The sequence below is a fragment of the Bathycoccus prasinos genome (genome assembly GCF_002220235.1).
Source record: "Bathycoccus prasinos genomic : Chromosome_11".
Lineage (NCBI taxonomy): Eukaryota > Viridiplantae > Chlorophyta > Mamiellophyceae > Mamiellales > Bathycoccaceae > Bathycoccus > Bathycoccus prasinos.
Genome location: NC_023998.1, coordinates 167,750 through 189,922, shown reverse-complemented (window position 1 = coordinate 189,922; position 22,173 = coordinate 167,750). Strand labels below are relative to the sequence as shown.

Genomic DNA, 22,173 nt, shown 5'->3' with positions numbered 1-22,173 from the left:
TGTTAAATTTTTTGTAGTATTTTATAAATCGAAATCAATCCCAAATCTTAACCTTCCCGTCCCAAGATCCTGTGCAAACCCTGGATGCTAACAGCGGATGCCAGTCTAAAGTGATGCAAACCTTATCGTGAGCTTTAAATGTTTTCACTTTTCGCCCTGTCTTGAAGTCCCAAAAGAATAGGCGTCCGTCGCCGTCCCCACTCGCCATGTATTTACCATTGTCCGGAGAAAAAGCAATTTCACACGCGAATCCGGCGTTTTGATGCCCCATGAACGACTTGTTCCTTTTTTCTCGGAACCGATCTTTTGTGCTATAAATTTTGATCGAGTTATCTAAAGATTGGCAGGCTAAATAATCGCCGTCCGGGTGCATTTTAGTCGATGGCATCGAGTGCATCAAAGGATCTGCGACGTATTTCATCGTCACCGGAATGCCAAACTCCCAAGCTCTGAGCGTCTTGTCGTCCGAAGTCGACGCGAAGCGTTTCCCTCCGTCGCAAAAAGCAATCGAGTTCACTCCACCCAAGTGCTGATCGTATTCTTGAACGACATCCCCGGATTGCATGTCGTATTGCACTATTTTTTTATCGCTCTGACCGACGAGTAAAATGTTGGACTTTTGCGGATGGAAAGCTAAACACAGAGGCGTTTTCCCGGAGGAGACCGTGCGCACTACCGCTCCGGTTTCCGTATCCCAGAGATGTATCCTTTGATCCCAACCGCACGTGGCAAACCTCGATCCATCGTTCGGAGTAAAGCACCCCGATTTAATTGCTTTCGCGTGACCACTGTACGATCTGAGAAGCTTAAACTTATTCTTTTCATCGCCAGAGTCCCATATTTTCGCGACGCCTTCCATCCCGCACGTGAGCAAAACGTGACCCGAATTCGGGAAAAATTCGAGATGAGAAACGCCTTTACCGTGTGCAATCCATTGTTTCGTCGTTTTCTCGGGCGCGTAACATCTATCGCTTCGAGCTTTTAACGTTTTTGGTTTCGCCAACCACGAAGATCCGTCGTATTTGAATTCTTCTTCTCCGTGGAACTTGGTCTTGGCCGCTTGCTGTCTTCTTTTCAACTCAACTTCGTCCACTTCTTCGTCGTCCCCCTCTTTATTTTTATTCTTTCCAGCGGCAGCGGCTACCACGTCATCGTCGTCTCTTCCCGCGTCCCCTAATTTACCTCTCGCTTTTCGTTTCGCGTCGTTGCGTTTCGCGTGCCATTCCAAGTATTCTTTCTGTTCTCGAGAAAGTTCGGATTTTTTCATCACGTCTAGTTTTGCCCCTGGACTTTTAGCCCACGCGCCGTTCGCATTCCCAGTCCCATCGTCCTCGTTACCATCGCCGCCAATAACGTTGAAAGAGGCTGCCGCTTCCATCAACGTTTCGTTTCGTCTTTCTCGGCGTTCTTTTTTCGTCATGTCGTACACCGTCTTCGCGTTCCAGTTAGTATTCGTATTCGTATTCGTCGTCGTCGTCGTCGCAGTTTTCCCGCTCAGCTTTCGACCTTCTCCTCTCGCAATCTGCTGTTCTCGTTGCAGTTGCTGCTGCGCTTGCATTTGCGTGTTATATTGCGCGTCAAACGCGAACGAATCCACGTTCAATGTCTGCACGAAACCCATGTGATGGTTCCTCGCTCTCCTCTCGTCCCGTCGCTTCAAGTTTGGATGCTCCGGACCTTCCACTTTCGCGCTCATCTGCTCGTACGTTAAATTCGTCGTCAAAACCTGCGCGTTCGGTTGTAAGAATTCCTCCTCGTTCGCGTTTTTGGCGACCGCCGATTTCGGAACGACTTTTACCACAGACCTCGAAGCGGACGAAGAAAGCGCTTTGCCTCCTCTTTTCGCCGCCGCTTCAAAATCATCAATCCCGAGAGACGACGACTTTCGCGCGTCTTCTTTCGTCAACGCCAAGTTCGCCACGTTCACGTTCGGCGCCGGATCGATGTTAACAACACGAACACTACTTTTCCTCTCACTAAAGCCCGCTTCTTCTCCTCTTCCCTCTTTCAAATCCTCCTCCTCCTCCGATGAAGAAGAACTCGCGTAATTCGCCGCCGGTAAAAAAGCTTCCATTTCTTCTACTCTCTCTAGTATTCTTTCCTTTTCTCTCTCTCTCCTCCTCGTCGTCCTCTAAAAGCGTTTATTTTGCAACAACAATAAAATCAACACAACAAAGCGCGCGAGTGTGTTATATCTCGCGCGCTCTCACTTCTCTCTCTGTTCTTTGTGCCTGTGATATGTGTAAGAGTAAACGCTTTTCAGCTCCTTCTTTGAAGAAGAAAATTTTTTGTTTAGGGTTTTATTTGAATTAGGGTTTAAGAGCACAACTCCAAATTGGAGAAAAGAAAACCCGAAAGGCTGCACAAAAAGGGATCTGAGAGTTGTTTGAGAGTTGTTGTTGGTGTCTCTCTCGTGAATACCATCACTCCGCGCAAAAAAAGCGAATTCGATGATGTCCTCGACGATGAGTAGAAGCGCTGCTGCTTTTGTATCTGCTTTTGTGGGTTCTTCTTCTTCTTCCTTTAATGATTCTTCGAAGAAGTGGATGATGCGATCGTCGTCCTCGAGGCGGCTGCAAAACCCAACCGGAAGGAGGATTTTCATCATCAAAAGAAGAGCATCGTCGTCGTCGTCGTCGAAAAGAAACAGCGCGAACGATGCGTGTTTTTCAATCGTCGCGTCCTCGTCTGAATCGTCTTCTGATGAAAGCGAAAAGCTGAAACAAAACCTCGCGAGACGGCTCGGCGCGGCGGCGATTGTCTCCACGATTGTCTTCTTGGGAGGGCAGAAATCAGCCGCCAACGCGTCCATCGATACCGTCAATAAGAACAACGACAATACGAGTTTTGTCTGTTTTTCTTCAGAAGACGGTGGTGACGTGAACAACCAGAGAGTCGCGGGCGAAGTCGCTTCGTCGTCCTCTTCGTCGTCCTCGTTTCAACCGATTGCGAATTTGAAACCAACGAGAAGAGGGTTTAAGAACGAAGCGGTCGGGACCATCGCGGCTGCCGACGGCTCTACTACAACAGAAAAGGAGAAGAAGAAGAAGAAGAAACCTCCGGTGAAATCCGATAAAGGATTGTGGTCTTTCGTGAAGCCGAAAGCGGATGAGCGGACGAGACTTTTTCGGGCGCGGTTCGATAACGACGTTCGAAAAATGCCGACGAGCGTAATGACGGACGAAGAAAGCGCAGAGGCGAGGAAATGGAAGAAAGAAAGTGACGCGAAGAAGAGGAGAGTGTGGAAGGAAGAGAAGGAGAAGTTTATGAAAAAGTACGGGTCGCAAGCGGCGTGGGAGGCAAAGTTGAGGAAGAGGAACGCCGAGCTCGCGGGAGACAATAAGAGGCTCAAAGAGCTTTCGAAAAAAGCGGCGGATAAAGCCGTGTTGACGTTGGCGCAAATGGATACGTATTACGGGGAGATTGAAGAGAGCGCGAAGAATTTGTCCAAAGCGAGGAAGGAAGTGATGCAAGAGTTGTTGGAAGAACGCGAGGCGTGGTTGGAGCAACGCAAAGGTTGGTTCGGGAAGATGTTAAGGTCGGACGCATCGAAGCGGTTCGTCAGAACGATCAATTACAACTACTTGAAAGATCCGTATTCGAGCATGGGAACGGATCGAAATCCCACGGAAACCTCTTACACTGGGTTTTACAAATTGCTCGAGGTTGGGAGAATCAACAAAATCGTCTTTGGGAGAAACGAAACGACCGCAAAGTATTACGTGGACGGCACCGACGAGGTATTTTTCACGTACTTGCCGTACGATGAACGCATCGCAAAGAAAATATTACAACCGAGACCGCACTCGAGAGGCGAGTTTATCGAGTTATCGCACCCGGGTGGGCATCCGTTTTGGTGGGTCTTAGGCCACGGGATTTTCAACGCGTTGTGTCCGTTGATCATCGTCGCGGTGTGCTACCAGATGTTGAACGAAATCTACCGCGCGGACGAAACAGAGGACCAGTTTGCGAATATTCACGCCAGGCAGTACTCGCCGGAGAAGTCTTCGATGGAAAATCGAAACACTTCGTTGGACGATATCGCCGGCATCGAGGCGTTGAAGGACGAAATGTACGAGTTGATTAAATTCTTGAGAGATTTTCAAAAGTATAAAGACGTCGGCGCGGCTGTTCCCGGGGGAATTTTGCTCAGCGGTCCTCCTGGTACTGGAAAAACGTTGTTAGCGCGATGTATTGCCGGTGAAGCCGGTGTTCCATTCTTCTCTGTCGCTGCCACGGAGTTTACCGATATGTTTGTCGGCATCCGTGCCTCTCGGGTGAGAAACTTATTCCCCGCCGCGCGTAAAGTTGCTCCCTGCATCATCTTTATCGATGAATTTGACGCCCTTGGACAAAAGAGAGCCGGTCAAAGTGGCACGGAGGAAGGCGTGGACGAACGCGTCGCGACGATTAACCAATTCCTCGCGGAAATGGACGGGTTCGAGGAAAAAGTTGGCGTCATGCTCGTCGCCGCGACGAATCGCCCGCAAGTTTTAGATCCCGCGCTTATTCGTCCCGGTAGATTTGATCGCATCATCGAAATGAATTTACCGAACAAGTCCGCTCGCTCAGATATCATTAGATTACATATCACCAAACGCGACGCGTGGGGTAACTGCGAGCCGGATTTGGATATCGATTACATCTCCAAACTCTCCTCGGCATTTAGCGGCGCCGATCTCGAAAACATGGTCAAGCAGTGCATCGCCAAAGCCGCCGGGCAAAAAGGTGGAATGGCGACGACTGAGGATTTCTTGAAAATCATCAATAGCATTCGCGCGACGAAGTCTTTCAGCAGCGGCTCCAAAGACGGCACGGACACTTTGATGACGAGATCCAAGTTCAAAGAAGACGTCGCCATGCAAATTATGAATCCGTATACTCGAGACTCGATTTGCTTATACACGGCCGCGCAAGTTGTCGTAGCTATGGTAGCCCCAGAATACGACGACGTTGCAAACGTCATCGTCTTCCCGGGAGGTAAAGAAACGTCGGTGATTCAATACATCGCTCGCGAGCTCGATTCGCAAGCGGCGATGAATGTGAGACGTCGAACGCAAATGGAATCTAAAATGTGTACTTTAGTCGCCGGTAACATGGCCGAAAGGTACATCTACGGTCCTTACGGCGTATCTACCATGTCCCATCGAGATATGGTCGTAGCCACAGATATCGCTTTAGACTACGTCTGCAAATACGGGTGGAGCGAACTCGGTCCGGTAGGTTTGATGCGCAAACGAATCAAAGAGGAAGAATTTTTAGGCTTGGGAGAGGACGATCACCCGGAAGAGCACTACAGATTTGAATACAACATGTCCGAAGAGCTCGACATGCTCGTATACAACGAAGTTCGAAAACTGATCATCACCTCTTGCCGCCGAGCTTTGTGCATCATGCACGAACCGAAAAATAGAGAGATGCTCTTCACGCTCAAGGAAGTTCTCATGACGACGGGCGAAATCAGCGGTCGAAACTTGATCGAAGTCTTTGAAAGAGCCGGCATCGAACGCACCTCGCAAGAGGATGAACTCTTCAAACCGTGGTCGGTCTGGGATTATAAATGGGGCGAAGAGTTTGAATTCTTTTACGACGAGTTCATACACCGATCTATGTCCGACGCGACCAACGAAGCCCACTACGAAAAGATCCGCCAACTTTGGTTGAAAAACATGCGCGACGAAACGTATTTACAAACCATAGGCCCGCACATCCGCGAACAGATGGACAAAGTAGACATGCGCCAAATGAAATACTGGAAAGCTTTGGACAAAAACGCTCCCGATTACGACCCGGAACTGGTTGAAAAATACAAAAACGGTGAAATCGAATGGTTAAGCGAGGACGACCCGAAACATTGGAGAGCGCAAAAGCGAGCGCTGAATAAACTCAGAGCCGAGCAAGAAGGTTTCGCCGATTATCCCTTGGTGGATATGTGGGAGCAAGGCGAGATCAATCCGTAGAAAGAGCTGTTTTGGTCCCGTAGAAGAGAGCGAAGAAGCCATTTAATACATCAATACTCATACTAAAATAATACTACTCTCATCCTCGATTCCAGTCCAAAGTCATCATAAAGTACACAATCATCATGCGAAGAAGGAAACGCTCAGAGAACGACGACGCAAGAAGAGAGAAAAGCGTACCTCTGGAGGACTCGAAAGTCTTTCGTGGTTGCTCTTTTTCTTTTTTTTTCTTCATGCAAAAAATTTTCTCCTTTCGAGACTGACACAAAATTAATCCGATCTCTCTTGTCCTTTAACTCCTCACAAAACAAAGAAGGACCGACGAGGACGCGAGAACGCACAGACGTCTCACGCATAAACGCGCAATACATAAGCACAGTTTTTGACGCACTTTTCATTTTCGAATAATAAGTGCGAAGAGAGAGAGAGAGAGAGAAGAGAAGAGCGAATTCTCGTCATCATGAGCAACAACAAGTCTTCGAACAACGCGATGATATCTTTCGCGGCGATCATCAACGCGGAAGCGTCGAGAGTGGTCGCCACGATGCGACAAAACAGCAAGTACGCGATTCTGGCTCGGCAGACGATGTCGTCTTCGTATGGGAGCGGTTCAAGTGCCGCGAGTGGTTTGGATATTGATGAGAGTTTGGTGGATGATCCATTGGTGCAGGAGTTTATGAGCTTGCGAAGGGCGCTGTTCGTGAACGGGTTGATGTTGGAGACCTCTTCTTCCTCCGCGCTCGGAGATTTTGGTGGTGGGAGCGAGAGTAGCAGAAACAATACTAATAATAAAATGGGTCAACAACCGTTATCGTGCGCGGATTTCATTCGACCGTTCTTGAAGTGCATCGTGAGCGTGGAAACGAGCGGCCCGATAACTTCCCAAGCGTTGTCGGCGGTGCATAAAATCTTGAAAAGAGATTTGATTTTTGGTTCTGACGACGTCGAGAAGGCTGTGGTGGTCAGAGATATCAGCGAAGCGGTGACAATGTCGAGGTTTGAGGCGACAGATCCGGATCACGACGATGCGGTGTTGTGTAAAATTTTACACGTTCTGATTGATTGTGTGGCGTGTCCGTCGGGGAGATTGCTCTCGGACGACGACGTGTGCGACGTGTTACAAGCGTGTTATAGAATTGGGCACCAAAGTGGAAAGGAGAGTGGGTTTTTGAGACACTGCTCGAGACACGCGATGCGAGAGATTGCAGAACACGTGGCGTTGAGATTGAAAGAGAACGTTGCAGCCGGCGGTTCCGAGGACGCGCGATTGGCGACGTGGAGAGATCAGTTGGCGAAGAGAGCATCGGCGTTCGAAAAGTTGTACGACGAGAAACAGAGGACGACGACTCCATCTACTCCGCCGAGATCACCGCACCACATTGCCATTTCTCCGGTGAACCGCGAAGGCAACGAGAGCTTTGACCCAGTACGAGGTCCGGGAGCCATCGAGGACGGTGGGCCTAAGATTGATGTTGGGACACCATCGTCTCCACCAACGAGAGCACCGATCGAAAAGCTCAAGTCTTTACCCGCGCCGCACGCTTCACCTGCGGCGTTGGAGATTTTCAAGTTTGCGTGCTCGCTTATAGAAGCGAGCAGTTCGGCAACTTTAGGCGCAGCGAAACAGAAAAGTGCATCGACTAGCAACAACGAGAACGGAGAAGACGGAACAGGTAGCGGAGATTCTGGCGAAGCTCCGACGGAGAAACCTCTCGTTTATGGTGGTGATAGAAGTGAAGAGGCTGAACAATCGCTCATGCTCTTTGGCATAGAACTTGTCGGGACATTTGTGGAAACCATCGTAGTTTCTAGCGCCACGAATAATAACGTGAAGAACAGATATCCGGAGCTTTTTGTTGCAATCCAAGACGACTTGTGCAAAGCTTTGACGAGTTTGAAGCCAAACGCGGCGCCTCCGGTTGCCGCTGCGGCATGCGGTTGCTTCACGATGTTGTACGCTACCATGCGTTCGGAACTTAAATTACAATTAGAAATGTTCATGCGCGTCGTGCTCATTCCTTTGTGCGCGGCGGGAAAGAATAAGGCGTCCTCGGCTGCGAATGCCACGTCATCAAACTCCGCGGTCACCTTTAACAGAGAAACGCAGCGCATCGCGTTGGAGACCGTGGTCGATTTGTGCAGACAACCGCACTTTGTGACTGATTGCTACATGCATTTTGACTGCGACTTGAGCAAAGCGTGTGTGTTCGAAGAGCTCGTGTCTACTTTATCCGCCTCTGCGTTTCCGGCGAATGGGGCGAGACTTTCCGGCGCGAATGCACTTTCTGTTGAAGGTTTACTCGCTATTGTTCGAACGGTGTCTCGATCGACAACCGCGGAAAGTAGCAGCGCAAGTTCTCCCCTCGGCGGCGATTCGTCCATGTTGCTCGGTGAGAGTAACGGCAAGAAGAAGGCATCCTCAACGGCAACGAACGGATTCTCGGATGATGGGATCATGAAGAATGAGGACGAGGAGGAAGGCGACTCGCCGGCGGCGCTGCGTGACGAATTGCGCGGATTAGATCCCTGGGAATACGTTAAAGCATCGGCGGCGCCGTCTGGAATCGCGCGCGCGCGAGGGTTGCGCAAATCGCGAGCGTTGAAACGTCGTCTCGTCGTTGCCGCGGAGCATTTTAATCGATCACCGAAGAAGGGCATCCCTTACATGCAAGAGTACGGCTTGCTTCCTGAAAATTTGACTGCCAAAGCCGTGGCGAAGTTTCTCAAGCTCGCCCCAGGTTTGGATAAAGAAGTCGTCGGTGAATACTTGGGCGATCCGAAAGATTTCCAAGTAGAAGTCTTGAAGGAGTACGCGGATTTGTTCAACTTTGAAAACGTTACGCTCGATAAAGCGTTGAGAACGTTTTTGGACGGTTTCAAATTGCCAGGCGAAGCGCAGAAGATTTCGAGAATTTTAGAAGCGTACGCGGCGAGATATTTCGGCGCTAATCCGAATTCGTGTGCCGATGCGGATTCGGCGTATGTTTTGTCCTATTCCATCATCATGCTCAATACTGACGCGCACAACAAGCAAGTGAAGAAGAAAATGACGCTCGAACAGTTTATTCGAAACAACCGAGGTACCAACGGTGGCAAGGATTGGCCGAAGGAAACTCTAGTCGCTATTTTCGATTCCATTGTTACTGACGAAATTCGTCTCACCGACGATGCCGCGCCAAAGCTTTCCAATTCTGCATGGCACGACGTCATGCGCGCGTGCGAAGTTGACCAGGGGAAATTTGATGCGCCTCCGGATGAATTCGAGTCGCGCCAATACGATGCGGATGTCTTTTCGCTCGTTTGGGCGCCGACCGCGGCTGCGGTTGCGGTCATCTTTGAACGCGCCACGGATGAAGATGTGCTCGAATCTTCCGTCGAAGCTTTCGTTGCCGTTGCGAGAATCGCATCCAATCACCGCATGACCGACGTTGTTGATCATTTAGTGGCGACGATGTGCGCCTTTGTCACCAAGGGTGCGCAGCGCGCCGTCGAGATGAACCCGTTGCGACCAGGTGTCGCTTTAGGCGAAGATGCCAAGACACGTTCTGCTGCTAAAGCTGCTTTTGCTGTCGCGAACGCGCACGGTGATGACTTGAGACGCGGGTGGTGTAACGTTTTGGATTGCGTCTTGCATATGCGACGATTGGGCGTCGTTCCGGACGACGTCGCCGCAACGCCGACGGACGCAGAGGAAGAGAGAGAACCCATCACATCGAATAACTTCATAACGAGACAGAAAGCCGCGCAAAGTGGCTCCTTGTTTCGTTCATTCTCTGCGCTCATTGGTGGGAGCGATTACGATTACTCCCTCGAGGAAGAAAAAGCGCGTTTGCCAGAACCGACGGAGAGAGAAAAAGCGTTGCTCGAGAAGTCTGATACGTGTGCGAGAGCGTGCAAGTTTTCCAATTTGTTTGCTGATTCCAAGTTTTTGGGAAAAGAAAGTTTAGCGCACCTTGTCGCTGCGTTAGCTTGGGCCGCTGGTGATCCAGCGCAGCCGCCGCAAAGTGCAGACGACGAAGACGCGGCATTGTTTTGCCTCGACGCTATGCTTTCCGTGTGTTATCGCAACAAGGACCGCGCGAGGTTGTGTCTCCCGAGAGTTGTGTCGCACATTAAAGCAATTGTTGGCGCTGCTACGCAAGAGCCAACGCCGTTGGTAGAGAGAGCAATCTTCGAACTTTTGCGAGTCGTTCGTAGAGTTCTTCCAGAACAAAGTGGCTTGCAAAGTCACGAGGATATTGCAAACTCAACAGCTGGGGGACCGAACGGCATCGCAGACGACCACGCCATAGATGCGTTGCGCGTTCTATTCTCGCTCGAGCCGCAAGTTGCAGATGCATTCTTCGAACGCATCGCGAAGTCGCTCAACCTTCTCGTTCGACAGTGCGCTTCCTTGCACATTAAAACTGCCAGAGGATGGGATACCATTTGCAAACTCTTGGCGGCGTCTTCTCGCCATCCAAAAGCCTCTGCTTCTGGTTTCGATGCATTGAGCTTTGTCATGGAATCTGGATCAAATATCAACGCATCGAACGCGCGCGCGCTCATTGAGTGCGCGTGTGCGTTCGTTGATAGCAACAGAGGCGGCGAAGAACGCTCAATCAAGGCTTTGAGTTTGCTCAAAGATGCGAACGACGCCTTGTGCGAACGCTCGAGATCGGCGGATTGTTCGAACGAGTTGCGTTCTGAAATCCTCGCCGGCGCGTGGGGTGATTTAGCTAAAGAACTCGCGCGATTTGCAAGCGAGGACGAACGAAGCGCAGTCAGAGATGATGCTGTCTTGACGTTGCAACACACTCTGCTCTCGGCGGAAGCGTTTGACGCGCCCGCGGAGCATTGGCTGGCTTTGTTCCATCACACGTTGACGCCTTTATTGAAACACGCGAGCGAAAATGTCCGACAAATCGCCAACGATGGCGATCGATACGACGATAATAGCAACGCGTGGGAAAGAACGGCGACTATTATCATCGCGTGCGTTTCAAAGTCATTCCTTCAGTACGCAGCGCCGATGAAAGCGGAAGATCCAGAGGCGTTTGCGCCGACGTGGTTAGCCGTTCTCGATCGCTTCGCCGAAGCGAAAAAGTATGCGAAAGGTGAAGCATTGATCGAAGCCGTGGTTGAAAACGCAAAGAATATGGCTCTCGTCTTGTGCAAACAAGATATCGTTCCGTATGCGGAAGAAGATGGAGAGGAAGTGTTGTACGTGGGGACTTGGCAAGCGCTTGGCAAAATCCACGAATCGTTAACTCCGGCGATTGTAACTTAAATTCAACATTAGCATTTATTACTATATTATTATTACATTATCGATACTACTACTGCTATACGTCATACTTTACATCACGGCGCGCGCCATTTCATAATCATCCTCGCGTACCCTATCGTATGCGCCGTCTCGTGGACGCCGTTCAACTTGCTCCTCTTCGGTTTCTCCAAAGCTACATCTTCTACGGCCACCTCTAAACCTTGCGCCTCGCAACAGATTCTGAACCGTTCCTCTACTAACTTATTCGTAGTTCGTCTGGTTTGGAATAGCACGATAGTGGATGTGGGATCCTTCTTCAGCCGCAACGCTAACGATTTCGCCAACGGCAGCTCTTGCGAACTGTAATACAAGCAATCCGAAAGAATAATCACATCGAACGTCTCATCGTCCGCCATCTTCGGCGCCAGTGACACATCGTCTTCTCCGCTCGTTTTACTCCAATGTCTGACCGATTCTTTCCTTCTCTTCTCTACCAAAGCGTTCACGATTTCCTCGTCCTCTTCCCAAAGGTGCGTTCGCAAGCGGATTCGACCGCACCTCGATTCCCACTTCGTCGTCCTCCTTTTCACATCCGCAAAAACGCCTTCCTTCATCCTCACCAACGCATCCCATCTCTCCAACGTCTTCGAGACGTTCTCCAACGTGTTTTTCCCACAATCTGCTAAGCAGACAGTTTTCGCGCCCAACGACGCCGCGACGAACCCGCCCAATCCTACGCCGCACCCGACTTCCAACACCGCTTTGTTCAACACAGGGAAAGACAAAGAAGAGGAGACTGATAAATACTCGCACAACGCCAGCGCGCAATTCCACACTCGGCACCCTAACTCTCCTGTATTCGTTTGCGATATAAAGAGAGGAGAGGTGAAGTTGTTCAAGTGCAAAGCGTATAATTCTTCTTTCTCTTCTTCTTCTTCCTCTGTGTCTTCTTCTTCTTCTTCGTGTGGACGCATGTCGACGTTAAAATCGAGCGAAAAACCTCCACTCTCGTCGTTTTCCGAGATTCTATTCTCGTCGAAATCATCAGAGGAAAGAAGACACAGATCAGCACCGACGACCATATTATTCCTTCTAAAAGCGAGAGAAAAAGAGAGAATAGGTCGCGCGCAAAAACTCGTTAAAAGTGTTACTGTTGGTCTTGCTTTGTGTGCGTGCTCTTGTGAGTCGTCGTCTTGTTAAGTAATTTGTTCGGGAAAGAAATGTTTGTATCGGAAAAAGAGATTCAAAAATACGAGTTATCGTGCTTACCACTTATTTTACACGCAAGGTGAGGCATGTACCCTTTGTAGGCCAAACGAGATGAAAAGAGCTCTCTTTTGTTCACATTTTCTCTGTGCGAGGGGTTTAAGACTCCTCTTTGGGGTTTGTGGTGGAATTTTGCCAAAAGACATTCAAAAATACGAGTTCTAGTGCTTACCACTTATATGAGTTTGTGGATGTGATGTTAAAACTAAAAACTATATTATTTACGCGTCAGTACTCAAGGCTTGCAAAACACCGCAATCGACAATTTTAATCGCTTTCTTCGGGATTTCCGTGTGTTCTTTACTATCTCTCGCCAATTCTTCGTTTATTTTCTGGAGCAACTCGAGACCTTTCACGCATTCGCCAAAGACGACGTGTTTGCCGTCGCACTGCTTCGCCGCGCCGAGCGTGACGAAGAACTGGGAGCCGTTGCTATTTTTACCGGTATTTCCCATGCTCAGGATACCGAGTTTGTCGTGTTTACCCTTTAAACCTCCGAGTTCGTCTTTGAATTTCTTTCCCCAGATGGATTCACCCCCTGTTCCGTTGTTATGGACGAAATCTCCCGATTGGAGCATGAAGCCTTTCACGCATCGATGAAAATAACACCCTTTGTAGTGATATGCCTTTCCACTGAAATTCTTACTCATCCCTTTATCCCCGAGGCATAAGTGCGCGAAATTCTCGCACGCTAACGGCGCTTTCTCCCAAAACAATTCAAATATAATTCTTTCTTCCTTCGCGGGTTCTAACTCTATTCCTTCCGTGCCTTTCTCGGACCATTCAAAGTCGTTTTCAAACATTTCTTTTATTCTCAACTTCTCCCCGCCTCCCAATTCTTTCAAGACTTTCGAGGTCCAATGGTACCTCAGATCCGTGTTGGACACAAAATCGCAGGCGAGTTGGTACTTCACGCGGTGATTATCGATGTCTACATCTATATATGCGTACTTTGGGCGGGTTTTACCGTCGAGAGTCGTCATTCTTTGCGCGAGTGGTGGTGTTTTTTATAACGCAAATAGGTGTTTGGAAACTTCACTCTTCTTTCCCCGGATGTGATAAAAAGATTTACACATCAAGCGAACGACTTTAAAGACGAATAGTATTCGACCACGATGTTGTTGAATCATCACCACCACCATCTGTTATTCTCACACTCGTTATCATCTTCTTCTTTGTCTTCCTCGTTGCGAAGAAGGGCGGCTGAGAATACTATCAGATTTTGTGATTCTAAAACGCTTCAGCGTAGGGGAAATCGAAATCCCCTAATACGAAAAGGATTGGAAAGAAGGACAAGCTGCGGCATGAGCAGCAGCAACGGAAACGCTTTGACGACGAGGAAAAATAAGAGGAGAAAGTGTTCTCGGATGCAGTTATGGACAGAGGACGATCCTCCTGGCGGGGAGCCGGAAACTATAAAAAACAACTTTGAACCAAACCCAGAGCAGTTTTTGTTAACTTCGGTGACCTTTTACGTGGTGATGACGGCATTTTCGCAAACCGGGTGCACATATCTCAACATCCATCCAGATTTATTCGCGCAGATTTTCGTGTTCAACCCAGACGTGGCGACGATTTGGTCTGTTCCTTTACTACTTTCACTGGCAATGGTTTTACTCGTGGATGAAAGAGTAGAATTCGTGAAAGAGGTGAAAGAGTTGATGGTGGACGGGGTGATACCGAACGTCGCGCCGACGGGAGCGAATGGGATTTTGATGTTGAGTTTAGGCGCGGGTATCGGAGAGGAGGCGCTGTTTAGAGGGTTTTTGATGCCTTTGCTTTCGAATGGTATTTTAGAGAGAGGGTTAGGAGGCACGGAGGTGGCAACGTATGCGAGTTTAGGGGTAACGTCGGTTATATTTGGCGCTTTACACGCGATTACCCCGGCGTATCAGATCTGGGCGACTCTGGCTGGATTCTTGTTTGGATGGGAATATTTGAACGATGGGCTAGGAAGCGCGATGTTTACGCACTGTTTTTACGATTTCATCGCTTTCGCGTTTATTATTTTGTTGTGGGGGAAACCAAAACAGCCGTCGTCGTCGTCGTCGAGCGAGGCGGGGAAAGAATAGTAGGTATGTAGCGTGCTCGCTCTTTCATAAAATACGCTCTATGTGCTCTATTTATTGTGTATTATAATACATCTATGCTAATCAGTACTACTCTTACTACGTCGTAGGTGCGGCTAGCTTTCGTTCTCGAAATATTCTCGCTCTATTTTCCTGCCACCATTTTAGTCCTTGCGTTTCGTTTGCAAACACTCGCCTGGCAAATTGAACTCTCGTCACCGTCGTGCGCAAAGCGTCGAGCTTTGTAAACGTCAAGAACACGCCCGGTTCGATTTCTTCCACCCATTTGTTCTCTGTCTCGGTCATCGTCGTCTTCGACATTATTGTCGCCGTCGCCGCCGCCGCCGTTTTTTCTAATTTTCGTCTCGCTTTTGGTACAGTTGTTGTTGTTGTTGTTGTTGTTGTCTTGGTCGCTCGTAACGGCGGAGGTTTCTTCGACGGCGGAGGCGTTTTCACGATATCCACGTCCGAGTTTGACTTCTTAACGAACGACGGGTTGAGCGGATTTTGCGAGTTGCTGTTTCGCCCGTGTCTATTCACTGACAGTGGTGGTGGTGGTGGTGGGTATGATTGCGGTAGTGCTTTCTTTTTCATCGTCTTCTTTTCCACAGCTTCTTCCTTTGCAGACAGTTTCGCGTCTTGAACGTTTCGCTCGACGAGTTGAACCAGGCGTTCTCTGCTGCTCATAGCTGGTGCCGGATGAATATTCGCAGTAACACTACTGCCATTCGTTTTTTCTTGTTGTTCGAGTTTTTGTGGTGGTGGCGGGAGTGGTGATGCTACTGGTGCGAGTGGTTTGATCACGCTCGGTCGCGGCGGAGGTGTCCGTCGAGGCACCGGAATTGGCGAAGCCGGTGATTCCGGTATCGGCGATGATGGCGGAAGCCGTTCAATTTCATAAATCCGAGGCGGCGAAGCGAGCGAACGCAAGCTCGCCGAAAGATTCAGCAAAGTTTTTGAATCCGAATTCTTATCTACAGCGTATGTAGGAAGACTGCGATCGTCTCCTTCTCGATTTTTCGTCATTGTTCCGCCAAATCCGGTGGAGATTGAACTTTCCGAAGTCGCCGTCGGAGCGAGTGTTAAAAAGGATGAGATTCGACTCAGTTTCGATTTCTTACGTTCCAAAACTCCTCCCACTAGTTTCTTATCTTTCATCTGGATTTCTGCCCCTTCTACTACTACGGAATTCGAGTGTACAATAGAATCGGAACGTTGATAGCCATTCATAGCCACCGAAAGCTCCATCTCCGCCTTCTTCGCTTTGCGATCTTTATATATTTTGTCTCGACCACTTTCAGCGACAATAGCCGCACTCACGCTTCCTCCACACGCCAAAGACTTGATGCTCATTCCGCTCAGCTTTTCAATTTCGATGGGAACCGCAGCCTCTCGAAGGGTACCGTCTCCGATCTTACCAAATTTATTTCCGCCAATCGCAAAAAGTTTAGCACTTCTCTTCTCGCGCTTCTTGCCATCACCTTTCCTCGCAGTATACGACGTTGGCATAACCGAGGTCGACGAAGCGGCAAATAAACAGTGATCAGTTCCAGCTGCGATCCGCGTAACGACTAAATCGTTGCCAATTTTTGAACGAGAGAGTTCCGGGATAATTTCAAACGTCTTTGAAGAATACTTTCCAAGTTTCCCGGAGATGAAAACGTCGCCGTTGATGGACAACAAAATCGTATACGCCGCACCACACGCTACTTTTATGATTGACGTGCTCACGTTAGCGACACGTTCTGGCACGACGAGATTTTCGTCCGCGTTACTCGCGTTTCTCAAAGCTGAAGGTGTGTCGTTCTCAATGTAGATTTTTGTCGGTACTTTGATTGCCTTCTCGACACGACGGCCGAGCTGACCTTCACTCCCATCTCCCCAAACGTATACGTCACCTCCAAACGCGTCAACCATATCAACACCACTCGATCTGTAGTTAGCTAAATTCAAACTGTTTCCTCCTGTTCTGTTCGTGTTCGTGGCGACGCACGCAACCGTATGCCAGGCGCCACACGATATCGCAGTCACCGTCTTCCCGACCAACGCCTCGACGCGCTTCGGTTTTGCCAGCGTTCGCGAATCGTTTCCGTGGCCTAAGGCGTAAAACACACCTTCGCCCCACGTGTAAACGCTCTCTCCGTAATCGCAAATGGCTGCGCAATGTACAGGGCCACAGGCGATTTTACTTACTTTCCGCGCCCCGACACATTCTAAACTTACCGGAACGCTAATAATTCGCTTGCTTCCAAACGAGCCTCCACGCCCGGTTGATCCTTTCTCGACCCATCCGGTTGCACCCCACGCTTTTATCTCGCCATCTCGAGTCAGTGCGAGAGAATAATCATCTCCACACGCGCAATCGACGAATTCGGTGCGATGGATATCATCCGTAGGAAACGATAATTTCATCGGGTGCGAAACGTTTGGTTTGTCGTGAAAGCCCGTGGTTACGGCATCTCCGCATTGAAATCGTTGCTTATCGCCCCAGAAATACAAGAAACCACCTTTAGAAATGCCAACGAAGTGCGCCCGACCAGCAGAGACTTTAATCGGGTCCAAATGTTCGAAACCTTTGTGCATGGATGGAAGTAAGTTGGTATTTTCGCCATCATCTTCGCCTTGAAAATTACCCCAGACGTAAATATCTTTCGGTCTCAAGAAGCTCAGCGCCGCGGTTTTCTGTATTTGCCCCGAGCTCTCTCGACTGGTCGAGGCATGACCTCTCCCCTCGGACGATGCCCCCCTGCGTGAATTGCCGATAAGTGAGACCGAATTTTCTGTCGAAAATATGGACGATGACTCGTCCGCTTCCGCGTCCGCGTTTTTGGTCGGTTGCGAGGCGTCGTGCGATGATGGCTCGGACTCGGGAACATCCTCTTTCAAAAACAGCGATACTGGTGAACGATCTTCCCCTTCTCCTCCTACTTCTAAGCCATCCGATAATCTCCCGTGCGATAAACGCGAGAGCTGTCGTATGTGCTTGATTGTGCTCCCAAAATCTTCCCCTTCTTTGGCGATGAAATTTTGTTTACTCTCAAACAAATTCTTGCTGCGATCCCTCGTCCTCTCTTCAAACGCCACCGCGACGTCGCCGCTGTGTTTGCTCGCGTTCACGTTGACTCGAAAGCTCTGCCGTTGCCTCGTCGCGAGCGCGCCCACGTGCTTCAAACGCGTCGCGCCAGAAGATCCGTCGAAGTAATACAAACCTTTTGCGATTAACAGCGTCGTCTCGATGCCGAGCATCCACTTGTCTCTGCTCTGCTCGTCTTCCGCGACTACATTCAACGTTCGAACTTTGGTATTCTTGGCAACGCCGCTCTTTATATTTGCGACGACATCGTTTTCTCCTCCTCCTCCTTCCACGTACTCTATGAAGAACGAACACTTCTCGTCGTGAAGATTCGGAAACCGATCGAATATCGCCGAGTCTCTTCCTTTCGTCACTTTGACGACGTCGCGCAACTGCAAGGTGGACGTATTACTCCCGCCGCTATAAAAAGAAGACGCGCGCTTCGACGTGGACGCTCCTTTACCTCCATTTCGCTCCAAAAACTCGTTCTCAAAATCGGACTCTCTCTCGTCGTTCTTCGTCTTCTTCTTCTTTGTCTTCTTCTTTATATTTTGCCACTCCAACGCTCTCCCGTCTGAGGAAAACTTAAACTCCGCCCCGTGCGGTTTCCCTCGTCTCCCGTATTTAATCAGAACGCCTCCTCTGACGCAAAACGTCATCGCTTCGATTCTTTCCAGTTCATTCGCATGATCTTTCGTGTTCTTCTTTTTTTCCTCGAAATCGTTCATGTGTGTGGAGGTCTTCGTTGCGTAAGAAGTCGTCGGAATCGTCAGGCTTTTCGAACGAGAGAATTTGCGCATTTTGTCTTCTTTCTCTTTCTCTCAACGACTTTTCATCATCATCATCATCGTCTCATCTCAAAGAATACTACTGTTTGCTATATAAAAGAACAATAATAGAAAAAGAAAAAAGCTCTTTACTCGATAGCACCACGAAGCGTCCTCTCGAGAAGAAGAAGACTTTCAAAGCGCTTCAGAAAGCGCTTCTTCCTTCGTAGTGTGATGAATTTTTTCTTCCTTTTCTCTTTCGTGTGAAGTGTGTCAAAGAACAAAACAGAATTTTTTCTTGACTCAAATTCTCCTCTTTTTTTGGTCTTGTTTCGAAGAAAGCACAACGAGAAGAGAACAAAAGAAAGACAGAAGAGAACAAAATTTCACACTTTTGAAAAAAGGGCAAAATTCGAGTTAACTCGTCGTGCCCAAGAAAGAAAGAATTTTGCCTAAAACCAGTAAGAAAAGGAGAGAAAGCAAACACACGAAAAGATTTGCATCACTTAAAATCTCGCACGAGCTTTGTCGTTTTCGTTGCGCTCTGAATACTACTGCTCCTACTCCTCTCTAATAATCTACTCATCGAAGAGAGACTAGAGAGAGAGTATTTACACGCGTTAAAATTGATTGCGTTTTTTAAAGTCGCAGAGACTAAAGTGTATCTCTCTTCTCTTTTATAAACTCTGATGAAGCAGCAGCTCCGAGACGTCTCGAACACCCCTACGGACACCGGGAACGACGACGACGACGAAAAGGATGAAAAAAATCATCATCATCGTCAGCGCGAAGGCGCGAGGAAATCAACTCGACGGGGTGGTGGTGGTGCTGCGACGACGACGACGACGACGACTCAACACCATCATCACAATCACCATGTAATGCCTTCTTCTTTGAATGATACTACGACGACGACAAAAGCGAATACGACCACGGGGGAGAAGCGGTGGCAGGTAAAAAGTATTTCTCCAACGGACGAAAACGCTCTTTTTTGTGTTCGTCTGTCGTTTTAGAATTTAAATTTTTTCGATTAAATCGATTTTGATGAAGAAGAAGGGTGATTTTAGTAGGAAAACAACGGCGAAAAGAATCACTTTGTCTCCTCCTCGAAAAGTAGATGCGTAATAAAGAAAGTTTTACTGACTTTTTCTCTCTTCTTGTCGCGAATTTTAAATTGCGAACGCGTAATAAAACATAAACAGTTGGAAGACTTCGATATAGGCAAACCGCTCGGTCGCGGGAAATTCGGCAACGTGTACCTGGCGCGAGAGAAGCAATCGAAATACATAGTCGCTTTGAAAGTGCTGTATAAATCGCAACTGCAACAATCGCACGTGGAACATCAATTACGAAGAGAAATCGAGATTCAGTCGCACTTGAGGCATCCGAATATATTGAGATTGTACGGGTATTTTTACGATCAGAATAGAGTGTATTTGATTTTAGAGTACGCGGCGAGAGGGGAGTTGTATAAGGAGTTGAAGAAAGCGAGGAGGTTTTCGGAGCAGAGAAGTGCGACGTACGTGGCGTCTTTGGCGAGAGCTTTGTTGTATTGTCACAAGAAGCACGTGATACATCGGGACATCAAACCGGAAAACTTATTGATTGGGATTAAAGGCGAATTGAAAATTGCCGATTTTGGATGGTCGGTGCACGCGCCGCACTCGAGAAGGCAGACGTTGTGCGGGACTTTGGACTATTTACCGCCAGAAATGGTGGAAGGAAGAGATCACGATCACGCGGTGGATGTGTGGAGTTTAGGCGTGTTAGCGTACGAGTTTCTCGTCGGCGTGCCGCCGTTTGAAGCGGAAGGGCACTCGGAGACGTACAAGCGCATCTGTAAGGTGGATTTACGGTTCCCGGACCACGTTTCGGCGGGCGCGAGAGATTTAATCACGCAATTATTAGTGAAGGATCCAAAAGATAGAATAAGCTTGAGAAAAGTGACCGAACATCCGTGGATCCTCAAGAACGCGCAACCGAACGGTGTTCCGATGGGCGACCGAGAGATGTAAATCAAAATATGTAGCAAAAAAGCAAAAATTATTCATTGATAATATAATTACAACACAACTCTTCTATGGAGCTCAACGACGAGCGTGAAAAAAAAAACATTACCGCTCGTTCGCAAACGTTGGAAACGCATCCGACGAGGCGTTATTCGTGTACCCTAACGCGTACCGCAAATAACTCACCGTCTTATTCACGAAACCTTCCTCGTACATGGCTTCTATATACTTGTGTCTATCAGGATTCTCACTCGTAAAATGTACGTGATGTTCGGTCTCGTTCTTCTCCCACGTCTTGGCGTTGTGCAAGTTTGCGACGCGCACCATCTCCTCGATGTCCTCTTCAGGAAACTCTAAGAAGCGCAAAATATCGTCTAATTCGTCGAAAAATGATTCTAAGCGAACGTTCATCGCGCGAATGTCGATTTCGCAATCTTGCGCCGCTAAACCGAGCATCCGAAGCTCGTCGTCGGCAATTTTCAATTCAGCCGCGAGGGCGTCTACGGGATTTTTCAATCGACGAATCGATTGCACGTAGGACGACGACGAAGTGCTATTGAAAAGCTCGTCGCCGACGCGAATTTCTCTCAACCACGATTCGTCCTCGGGATTTTGCATGTGATACAGTACGCCGGAAACGAGCGCGTCCCGAGGGTCTCTAATCAGGTGAATGATTCGATACGAGCCTCGGTAATACGAAGCGAGCGATTGGCACTCTCTTTGCTGCTTATTAAACCTTCGCACGCGACGATCGCTTGAATACCAATCCTCCGCGTTTATGAAATACGATGGAATTGGCTTTGAAAAGTGATAGTCCAAAATCACATCCGCTTCGTCGATAATAGACGATAAATTGCCAGGCTGCAAGTAGGGGTAATCTTCGTAGACCCTCAAGTTGAAAAAATTATACTCAAACTCTCTGGAAATCGAATCAAACACGTCGCGCATCAACGCCGTCCCTGTTTTATGGTGCGTTCCAATGATTCTCCGAAGTTTTTCTTTCTTATTCTTCTTGTTTTTATCGTCACTTTTCTTCTCCGAAGACACTATCAACCGCCTCGCGTTCTTCGCCTTCTTCCTCCTCTCGGCGGACGCGTCCGCGCTTCTCTTGCGCAAGAAAGAACTTCTCCGTTCGCTCAAGATCCCTCGTCTCGCGATCGCGCTCATCTTCGATATCTCTTTCACGTTCTTCTCCGTGTATTTTGCCATCGCGTCTCTGTACACGTACTTTGGCATGAATGTTTTTAATTGCACTCGTCGATTTCTCGCCCCTCTGTCTCCTCCTCCTAGAAAACTGACAGCGTGAAAATATCTGTTCGAACTAAACGCGCCGATATTTTCTCGGGCAGTCCGCGAGAAGAGTTCGCACGTCATCTCCGTCGACGACGCGGACGACGACACCCCGTCCTCGTCCCTCTGTAAAAACGCCTCCGTGCAGCGTTTCACCCACGCGAAATCATTCGGATTCATCTTGTAATCCTCGTTCACATTCATCGCTAATAAAGATGAAGATTTTTTTACGCTCGTCGTCGTATTTTGCGCAGCGGACGAAAATATTTCCCCTACTCTACTCGGGAACACAAGACGCGCGCGCTGGTTCATGAAGAGAATCTGGTACGCGTTATTCACGTAATACAGAACGGCGATGAAGGCGAAGAAGCCGACGACGAAACCGCCGCTTTTGCCGCACAAGCCGCCATTGGTGTTGTGTCTCCGCTGAAGGAGCGAAGGCGGTAAAGACGACGAGGACATTTTTTTTTGTGCGGAGGTTTATCCAAATT

General features: G+C 48.7%; 9 protein-coding genes across 9 annotated transcripts; 4 read left to right on the top strand and 5 right to left on the bottom strand.

Moving 5' to 3' along the window:
- Positions 1–34: 34 nt before the first annotated feature.
- Positions 35–2,074, bottom strand: Bathy11g01060 (pre-mRNA-processing factor 17; the record flags this gene model as incomplete). The annotated part of the gene is made up of 1 exon (XM_007510076.1): positions 35–2,074. One exon carries the CDS (start codon positions 2,072–2,074, stop codon positions 35–37), a length of 2,040 nt encoding a protein of 679 aa, XP_007510138.1.
- A 391-nt stretch (positions 2,075–2,465) lies between these two features.
- Bathy11g01050 (ATP-dependent metalloprotease FtsH) lies at positions 2,466–5,960 on the top strand (the record flags this gene model as incomplete). Its single annotated transcript, XM_007510358.1, has 1 exon — positions 2,466–5,960. One exon carries the CDS (start codon positions 2,466–2,468, stop codon positions 5,958–5,960), a length of 3,495 nt encoding a protein of 1,164 aa, XP_007510420.1.
- A 460-nt stretch (positions 5,961–6,420) lies between these two features.
- Positions 6,421–11,229, top strand: Bathy11g01040 (predicted protein; the record flags this gene model as incomplete). The annotated part of the gene is made up of 1 exon (XM_007510003.1): positions 6,421–11,229. One exon carries the CDS (start codon positions 6,421–6,423, stop codon positions 11,227–11,229), a length of 4,809 nt encoding a protein of 1,602 aa, XP_007510065.1.
- A 74-nt stretch (positions 11,230–11,303) lies between these two features.
- Positions 11,304–12,290, bottom strand: Bathy11g01030 (mitochondrial L-galactono-1,4-lactone dehydrogenase (ISS); the record flags this gene model as incomplete). Its single annotated transcript, XM_007510302.1, has 1 exon — positions 11,304–12,290. One exon carries the CDS (start codon positions 12,288–12,290, stop codon positions 11,304–11,306), a length of 987 nt encoding a protein of 328 aa, XP_007510364.1.
- Positions 12,291–12,695: 405 nt separating this feature from the next.
- On the bottom strand, positions 12,696–13,457 carry Bathy11g01020 (predicted protein; the record flags this gene model as incomplete). Its single annotated transcript, XM_007510229.1, has 1 exon — positions 12,696–13,457. One exon carries the CDS (start codon positions 13,455–13,457, stop codon positions 12,696–12,698), a length of 762 nt encoding a protein of 253 aa, XP_007510291.1.
- A 132-nt stretch (positions 13,458–13,589) lies between these two features.
- Bathy11g01010 (predicted protein) lies at positions 13,590–14,546 on the top strand (the record flags this gene model as incomplete). The annotated part of the gene is made up of 1 exon (XM_007510055.1): positions 13,590–14,546. One exon carries the CDS (start codon positions 13,590–13,592, stop codon positions 14,544–14,546), a length of 957 nt encoding a protein of 318 aa, XP_007510117.1.
- Positions 14,547–14,642: 96 nt separating this feature from the next.
- Bathy11g01000 (predicted protein) lies at positions 14,643–18,416 on the bottom strand (the record flags this gene model as incomplete). The annotated part of the gene is made up of 1 exon (XM_007510158.1): positions 14,643–18,416. One exon carries the CDS (start codon positions 18,414–18,416, stop codon positions 14,643–14,645), a length of 3,774 nt encoding a protein of 1,257 aa, XP_007510220.1.
- A 656-nt stretch (positions 18,417–19,072) lies between these two features.
- Bathy11g00990 (predicted protein) lies at positions 19,073–20,398 on the top strand (the record flags this gene model as incomplete). Its single annotated transcript, XM_007510078.1, has 2 exons — positions 19,073–19,336; positions 19,586–20,398. 2 exons carry the CDS (start codon positions 19,073–19,075, stop codon positions 20,396–20,398), a joined length of 1,077 nt encoding a protein of 358 aa, XP_007510140.1.
- A 99-nt stretch (positions 20,399–20,497) lies between these two features.
- Positions 20,498–22,144, bottom strand: Bathy11g00980 (predicted protein; the record flags this gene model as incomplete). The annotated part of the gene is made up of 1 exon (XM_007510114.1): positions 20,498–22,144. One exon carries the CDS (start codon positions 22,142–22,144, stop codon positions 20,498–20,500), a length of 1,647 nt encoding a protein of 548 aa, XP_007510176.1.
- Between the last annotated feature and the right edge of the window lie 29 nt (positions 22,145–22,173).